This window comes from Rhinopithecus bieti, unplaced genomic scaffold (assembly GCF_001698545.2).
Source record: "Rhinopithecus bieti isolate Rb0 unplaced genomic scaffold, ASM169854v2 scaffold_15769, whole genome shotgun sequence".
In the NCBI taxonomy this organism is placed as follows: domain Eukaryota; kingdom Metazoa; phylum Chordata; class Mammalia; order Primates; family Cercopithecidae; genus Rhinopithecus; species Rhinopithecus bieti.
Window position 1 is genome coordinate 107,075 of NW_016809129.1, and position 9,418 is coordinate 116,492.

The following is a 9,418-nucleotide window of genomic DNA, read 5'->3' on the forward strand; positions in this document are numbered from 1 at the left end:
GTCTCAAAAAAAAAATTAAAAAAAATAAAAAAAAAAAGAAAGTTTAAAAATGTTTTTATAATAAAGTAACTTTGTTACAGGTACTAAACTATAGACATATTGGCTTTCAAACTATAATATCTATTTGAATTTAATAGATTATAGATTTTGAAAATCAGTTCCTCTTCTGAAAATGTTTGCTATGAAATGTACCTCTAAAACTATCTTTCTTTTGCCGAAAGGTCAAACATATTTCTAAAACATTTTAATATATGAATTTGAGCATATTTGTATTGCTGGCCTAATAACTAATAATATCTAGTGATTGTACTGAAAATTATACAAGGAGTTTTGAAACAATAACCACGTGAAAAGGGCCCAGAAAATACATATTGACTACAACTTATTGATGAATCTTCTCTTTTTTCTCCCATCATCTGTTTTCACTTCTTTTGCTGGCCCTTTTGCCAGAATAACACTACCTACCTGTTACCAGAATTATCATTTTAATTCAACAGAAAATAGTTTAAATTATCTTCTAATCAAATCTACCATGTCATTCTTTACAGTGGGTGAATTCGGGAGCCCAATTTAGAATACAAAGATTTCCATAGTAAACTAAACTTAATAGACAGAAATTGACTGCATAATGTTTTACCTTTCCTTTATTATATTTATATTCATATTACTCCCACTTTTTAATTTCCATTTATTTAAACCCAGTGATTTTTGATATTTCAGTCAGCTATGACCTTGTTATATTCTAGTCCAAATCTGTTCTTTATAAAAAACACAGCAACAGCATTTTGTGAGTTTTTTTCCCACAATTAAAATAGTAAAACATATATATATAATAATTTGGAACTGAATAATGAAATTCATGAGTTAGATAAAAGTACTTTTCGCTTTAGAAAAGGAAATAACTCATAACACTTAAACATAGCAAAGTTTTTTTAAGAGACTCATATTACAGTTCTAAATGGACATGGGAGTTAAAAGATTATAAAACTCGGTGTTGGACTTCCCACTTTATAAAAAATACACCCTTATAGTATCTTTACATGTTCAGCTCTTAAAACCTGGAAATGAGATTGGTGGAGACTTAAATGATTCGTACAAATCCTAAAAGCAAAGTTGGGAGAAGTCCTAAGTTGGAAAATACTCAGCTCATAGAAAAACTCAGTGAATGTTTTATGAAGGGGTGAATTTATCTAGTCATTTACTGCACAAAGAAGTACTGAAGTTTCACAATCAATGTATTTAGCATTATTCCTATTGCTGGAGATAATAATGGTAAAAATTCAAAGACCCTGTCCTCATGGAACGTAGATTCTAATGAGAGTAGATAGAAAATAACCATGTAAACAAACAAGCAAATAAGATTGTTTCATACACTTCAGAGTGCTTTGAGGAAAATAAAACAGGATGATGGGATAGAGAAGAGCCACAGGGCTGGAGGTAGGAACCAAGAAAAGGAAGACTTTTCCAAGGAGGTGATATTTGAGCTGACCCTCAAATGATAGGAAGGAGCCAGGTATCAAGACCTATTGACAAGCATTTCAGGCAGTCATTGGGAGAAACAAAGTTGATGTATTCCCAAGAATAGGGAAAAGGCTAGTGTGGTCAGAGTATAGTGAAGGAGCAGAATAGTAATCTCAGACGAGGTCAGAGTAGACAGAGTGCAAAATCCAGACTATATCATATAAGGCTTTGTAATCCATCTGAGTTTGAATGTATTATAAGTATAACAGGAAGGCACTGTTAATTCTAAACAGGGGAGTTATATGATGTAACTTACATTTTTAAAAGAATGTATGAATGAATGAATGAAGTCAGCTGACAGGAGGTAGAGAATAGAAATTAATAAAAGAAGTACCTTGCCTCAAACTCTTAACATATATACCACTCACAGAAATTTCTCAGAAGACAGATGACATATGTTTTTTAATGTCAAGCCAGACATACCTTGCTGGAAGGATTTTCTGGTATTAATTTACTTTCTGTAACTTATTACAGAAACTCTATGAGACTTTTAGAAAAAAATAATGTGGAAATAACAATGTATAACACAAATTTGAAAGTATTAACTTTACCCAAAATGGCTGAAAGGAAAAAATTCATATTGCTGTAAATATTTTAGAAGTATTTGGGAGCACTTTGGCATGTATAAACTGCAGAAGAGCAACCCAGACTGGTTATTCTCTGCATCTGTGTAGTTAATTCAAATAAAGAGGAAAAGAGAAAGAACTATCTAGTAGGGGTGTGGCAAGTTGTTAACAGAAGGATACACCAGAAGAGGCCATCAAAGGAAGTATTTACTACCTCTGTGGAATTTATTGCCTCAAAGGATTAACTCTATGTGATTTTTTCCCTTTAATCTTTGCAAAGATCATGAGCATCCATATGGAATTAAATTTTAGTGCCTGCTTTAACCTTTGAGGTTTTTATGATGCATACAAATTTTTAAGTTTGCTTTAAACATTTGAAAATTATCCAAAGGAAAAAAAAAAAGACATTCTGGTACATGGAGATGGGGAAATCTAATTAGTATTTAACATTTTATTCCTTTAAAATCCTTGTGAATTAAATATCATTTATATTTTCCAAGGAAGAAACAGTCTCAGAGGGTTTTAAATTGCTTGTCTAAGCTCATTAACTAGTAACTGTCAAGGTCAGTGTCTGAACCCAGATTTTTTATTCCACGGCTGGGATCACTGGTTGTTCCAACAGTTTGATCTTTGGAGCTGTTTTTAAAAGAGACAGGAATGTAAACATGTGAGCTCATTTGAGAAACATCTCCATTCTTTGACTTCAGCATGTTCAACATTCCATTACTGTCATTAATGTGTTATCATCTAATTGTGAGATTGTTGTTGAGGGACCACAGACAAATCTATCTAGAGAAGGAGTTTTATCAGTGGAATGAGACTTGAGATAATTCTAGAAAGTGACCATATCTGAAATTCTATCTGCTTTGGTGATGTGTGACACATCAACATGAGAAGTTTTTAGAATTTCTTTTTTGAATGATGAGACAGAACAATACCTAGAATGTTGGGAAATGGGATAAAAAGAAAGCATTAGGAAATGGACAGATGTCCCTATCTTTTATTTAAATCTATGGCTGTTATTAAAGAATTGTTTTAATTTTGGAAAAGAGTTTATGATTGAATCATATACTATTTAAATACATTAAGACACGTCCATACTTGTATTGTCTGAGCAAACATAGCCCTTATTCTTATTTACATGAAATCTGTAGGTTTAGTGTCCCAGACTCTGAGCCCAGATAGTTGACAAAAAGTTCAAATACTAGGTTGGAACCAAAGTAATTGTGGGTTTTGCCATTACTTTTGCATCAACCTAATACAAATCCCAACAAGTTAACCAGAGACAAATTTCTGCAAGGGCCTCACTACATGACACAAAGGAGCTAATCACAATCCTGACATAAGCACACATGAAATCTGAGCTAGAACATCAGGTCCAAAAGCAATTGCTTGTCTGGCAACATAATGCAGTAGAAAGTTGGAAACAAAAAAAAAAAGGAAACCCTACATCTGATCCTCATTGTGCCACCAATTATAGCTTAACTTCTGGCAAGATGTTTAACTTCTCAGAACCCATATCATATATATATATACCCATATTTATATATATACCCATATATATATACCCATATATATATATACACCCATATATATATACACCCATATATATATATACCCATATATATATATACAACCATATATATATATATAACCATATATATATATGCTAAACATCCTGTATATATGTGTGTGTGTGTGTGTGTGTGTGTAGTGAGAGCATGGAATCACTCTCCATTCCAGCCCTAATATTGCAAGCTATTATTCTTCTATATCTTAGGTATTCTTCCTCTGAAACTTAACAGGACACATATGGAATGATGTATATTCTCTTAGTGATCACCTCTGTAAATTGATTGAAATATTTGGTTTAAGAACTTGGGAGTGACCTTTTAACATTTTCTCTTGCTTTTTCAAAGGATTATCTGGGAGCCTGCATTGTCCTCACTGCATCTATAGCATCCATTAGTGGGTCTTCGAATTCTGGATTGGTAGGCTTGGGTCTTCTGTATGCACTTACGGTAGGTATGGATAAAAATATCACAGGAACAGAAAACCAAACACCGCATGTTCTCACTCATAAATGGGAGTTGAATATTGAGAACACATGGACACAGAGAGGGAAATGACACATACCAGGGTCTGTCGGGGGTTGGGGGTGAGGGAAGGGAACTTATAGAGGGTGGGTCAATAGGTGCAGCAAACCACCATGGCACACGTATACCTATGTAACAAACCTGCACGTTCTGCACATGTATCCCTTTTTTTAAAGAATAAATAAAGGGAAAAACATCTCATTTTGTGCAGTGTTGGAGGGTCTACTACAGTTATTATCAACTCTTATTCATGGATGTTAGAGGAAAGGTTTAAATTCATAAGAAGATTACATCTTGCAAATAATAGTAGATTGGGGCCCAAACCCAGGTTTATAGAACAGGTTGGATTCATTTCTAGCATTGTGAACCAATTTTTAAGAACTTCTCAGATCTTGTGGTCAGAGTACTCTCCAGGCTGTTTGGGATCCCTGTCCTGAGTTGTACACAACCCAGTTGGGGACGCTACAATGAATGTGAATATACACGAGATAAGTGCAAACAGAAGTGTATACCACTATCCACCATGCGGGGAAATCAGGACAGTTCACAAAATAGTGATGCTTATGGACCCTTGAAGGGAGCAGACACCTTCTTTGCTGATATATCACATGACATTCTCCTTGGTCTCTAATATTCTGTAGCACTTATGAGTTGTATCACACATGTACACTAATGGTCCAAGTTATCTCGTTCCAAAATTTCCGGTGATTAACCACAACTTCTTACTTAAATTTATTTAAAAATTTTTTTTAATCACCTGACACAGATAACCAATTATTTGAATTGGGTTGTGAGGAACTTGGCTGACCTGGAGGTCCAGATGGGTGCAGTGAAGAAAGTGAACAGTTTCCTGACTATGGAGTCAGAGAACTATGAAGGCACAATGGGTATTGCTCTAAATATTGTTTGTTTCACTTAAATATTTATTTTAATCAAATATTAGTGTGTGTTAGGCATATTGTTGTTTCTGCTTTTGCTTTCCACTTCAATATCCAGAAAACTGTCTCTCATCTTGGCTTTGCTTGATTATGTACACCTGAAAAGATGTGACTATTTATGCCTGAAAAGTCTTGGATAAAACCAGAGTCCAAACAGATATTTATTTAATGATATTTAAAGAGACTTATAAAAATATTTGGGCTTTATTACATTAATTGCTGACCTAAACTATAAACTATTAATTCTCTTTCTCAAGACGTTATTAACTTAGTGTCAAGAAATTTGGATCTTAAAATACGGACTGAGATTCCCAACTTTGCTAGAATAAAACTGTCAGGAAATTCAATACTGAGGACAGAATAATCTTCATTAAATGCAAATCTCCAAGCTTAAAAGGCATTCCTTTACCTAAGTTTTTCAACAGCCATCTAGCTCTTCAAGGACAAAATCCAGAAAACTTAGCTAAGATCATGAGCCCCTTCGTTAGCCAACCCTTGTCCATCTATCTTGTCTCATTTCTTGTCATCCACCTGCACCGCTTTTACTCTGGCCACACTAACATGCTAGGCTTTCTTTTCCTCTTTATTCTCCTATGTACATATATTTAAAATGAATTTCCCCAGCTCCCATCCTCTAAGATTCATTTCAGGCACTGGTTCCTCTTGGAGCCCTCCTGGACCTCCGAGGTTAGCACCGTAGGTTTGCCTTCATCAAGGGGCCTCCATGTAGTACTGTAGGTGCTGACCTACTGGACACTTCCCCAAGGACACAGCAAGCACCTCGAGCTGTGTCTTTCATCTCCATATTCCCAGTACCTTGCACAGCACCTCTCACATTTAAAGCACATAAGTGTTTAATGACCAACTGACTGAACAAATAAATAAATTCAGAAAAGAACTATCTCTGTCCAGTTTGAATAGAATTGAGTGACGGAATGCTAAGGAGAGGTGATGATGGTTATGGCTCCAGAAACAAACACGAAAAAACTGTCTTAAAAGTGCTTAATCAAAAGGTGTTTATTTGAATATGATTTAAATTTTTTAAAAAAATCCTGCCACATAGTTTCGTTCAGTATTACTTTAAATTTAGAAAAAAAAAATCTATACGTATAAATGTATTTAGGTATGTATACATTTCTTTCTACATCAATCTCTGTCTGCCTATTATCTATCTGTCTATTTCCCCACTCCATCCTCCAGATCCTTCTCAAGTTCCAGAACATTGGCCACAAGAAGGGGAGATTAAGATACATGATCTGTGTGTCAGATATGAAAATAATCTGAAACCTGTTCTTAAGCACGTCAAGGCTTACATCAAACCTGGACAAAAGGTATGAAATCATTGCATTTTATTTGTTCTCTACATAAAACCTCTGATGGAGTCTGCTTTTTTACTACCTAAACTCTTCATACTTCCCAGCCAAGTAAGTATATTCTCACGGGCCTCACATAATATTCCCTACCTGGTGTAGGTCAAATTATCTGCATAAAAGAAAAAAGGGAGAGATAGGATCAGTCTACAATACATGTTCTCCAAGTCATATTGTAATTCACTAGTCTCCCATGAAGATGAGAAAAGTCAACAATAGGCATGTTTTTAAAAATTTCTGTCTTCTGGCTCCTGGCCAAAATAGCCATCCCCTTGGGAGCCTTTGCATTCATAATAACTCTAGTCCCCAAATTACTTCTTTTAGTTATCATAAAAAGAATACGTGGGCAGAATAAAATGGAATCATTCTGCTTTTCGTTATAAAACTATAACTTCTGAGATAATATGGAATCATTATTTGTTAGTCCGACAATATATTAAATGTGAAAAAAAGCCACGAAGAAAAAGCAAGGCAATCACATGGAAATAAAAATAGTTAGAATGAAATCACCGAAGATTGGATGAGGACTCTTTTCATATTTTTAGTTTTTATTTTTTGAGACAGGGTCTTGTTCTTTCACCCAGGGTGGAGCACAGTGGCGTGATCACGGCTCGCTGCAGCCTCGACCTCCTGGTCTCCAGCTATCCTCCCACTTGAGCCTTCCAAGTAGCTGGGTCTACAGGCACACACCACCACACCCAGCTAATTTGTGTATTTTCTTGTAGAGATGGGTTCTCACAATATTGCCCAGGCTAGTCTTGAACTCCTGGCCTCAAGTGACCTACACGCCTCAGCCTCCCAAAGTGTTGGGTTTACAGGTGTGAGCCATTGTGCCCAGCCTGTTTTTATCTTGATAATAGTTTATAATGTAGACCTAAGAAAAAATGGTGACTATAAATGTAACTATTTAAACATAATTACAGTTTTATCATAATATCTTAAGTTAAAAAATAAAACAAGCTTATCTTCTGTCCTTTGTCTGAGTCCTCTTCTCTTTGAGTGACAGCTGTTTTCATAGGTGGGCATATGTGGTCGCACTGGCAGTGGGAAATCATCGTTATCTCTGGCTTTCTTCAGAATGGTTGATATATTTGATGGTGAGTTGCTAACTAAATTTTTTAAGTGGCCATGTGGTGCTTTCCTTTAAAAAAATCAATTTACCTAATCCTGCAGAAATAAAAAGCAAATATTTATAAGGACTTTGTGCTCTACACATGGTTGAAGGTAGATATCCCAAATAAACAGCTCAAAAGTAAATAAAGGACATAGAATTGGGGAAATAAAATGATGAACCTTAAACTCGTGTCTATACATTATTGCTAAAGCATTTTAATAAACTGGTAAAATGAAAACAAGACCACCCACTTTGAATAGCAGTAGGTGGAGGTAGAATTTCAAGAGAAAGAAAGAGGGAGGACAACTGCCTTGCTTCCTTTAGATTAAACATATGTCTCTTTCCAACAAAGGAAAAAAGTACAAGGAGATAAGTAGTCTGCATTTTAAATTTTTGTACGTAACTCTTACCATCATCTGCTTAATAACATGGCTTAATGACACTGAACATTTTGTGAGGAGGCAACCTTTGCTGCAAAGTGATAAAGCTCATGATAACAACATACACAAAACATACACATTCATCCACCAAATTATTAATAATATGATACACAAGAGCATAGAAATAACTTAATCTTTTTTTTAAAAGAAGTCCCATTATTTAGTCTATGAAGTGACGTATAAATAGCCCAGCACATAAAGTATCTTGAATGAAAGAGGATCCAGCAATGATTTGATCAAACTTAGTGTACTTGACAGTACAAGGAGTGCTTACTATTATTATATGTAATGATTATGATTATTACAGTACTTTGCATGTTTATTGTACTTGACAGTTTATATTATTGAATTTAATCTATACAACGGCTCTGTGAGAAAAAGAGGTCAGTTTATGAACAACAACATGGAACTATAGTAAATGTAATATCTGTGGGGTTTAGATTCAGGAATAAGGTAAACTCCTGTTATGAGGTTAGTAGCTTATTTTTTCCATGGCTAGTAATAATGCACAGACACTTTAAGGACTTTCAGTGGGATTAAAGTTATAAGGCAATTAAGTGATCAAAAATCAATTGACATTTTTCATTAAAACACTGTGTTTATGACCGATCATGTTAGGTTAGCCTGATCCTCGTGAGTCTAGACACGTGATTTCAGGTCCCATGTGAACTATCAATGATTTATTCTCTTTTTAATAGCAGTAGGCTATTAGGATTTTAATACATAATTTATTATTTCTGATCTATTATTCCTGAAAGACATAGGTTAAGCTAATCTTGTCTACTCTAAATCTATCTGGTAAAAGGACTGTAGCTACCATTCTGAGCCTGACATCTTATCTCACAAGGCAATATGGTCTCTGCACAAAAGTGGTATGATTAACTGCATATATCATGGTGGAGAAGCAACATCAACACTGCACAAATCTCTCTAAGTCCATATGCAGTATGGAGAAATTTATTAAAACTTGATATTCATATCACAGAATGTACTTCTCTATTTGTAATGCATTGTACTATTAAATCAATACAGGAGTGAATGACAAAGATCCAGGTTTTTAAAGAGCCTATATCCTAGTTGGGGAACAGACAATAAAAGATAAGTAAAGGTATATAGAATATCAGATTCTGATAAATCCCATGGAGAGAAATAAAGTGGGAAGGAAGATAAAGGGAATACTAGAAGGGAAAGGACTCAGGACGGGATAAAAGTACTTTTTGGTTGGTATGATCACATAAACAGAATTAAAACTCTGAATTCTTTTAGGAGAAATATATAAGAAAGACAAACCGTCACCAAATGTGTATATTATGTAGAGACACATGATTTTTTTTTTTTTTTTTTTTTTTTTTTTTTTTTTTTTTTTTTTTTTT

The 9,418-nt window shown here is 34.5% G+C and overlaps 1 protein-coding gene across 1 annotated transcript in view; it reads left to right on the forward strand.

The window, feature by feature from the left end:
* Nucleotides 1-9,418, forward strand: part of ABCC9 (ATP binding cassette subfamily C member 9) — a 129,440-nt gene that overhangs the window by 98,711 nt on the left and 21,311 nt on the right. Inside the window, 4 exon segments of the mRNA XM_017888598.1 lie at nucleotides 4,007-4,108; nucleotides 4,950-5,070; nucleotides 6,322-6,452; nucleotides 7,510-7,588. Coding sequence (XP_017744087.1) covers nucleotides 4,007-4,108; nucleotides 4,950-5,070; nucleotides 6,322-6,452; nucleotides 7,510-7,588 — 433 coding nt within the window.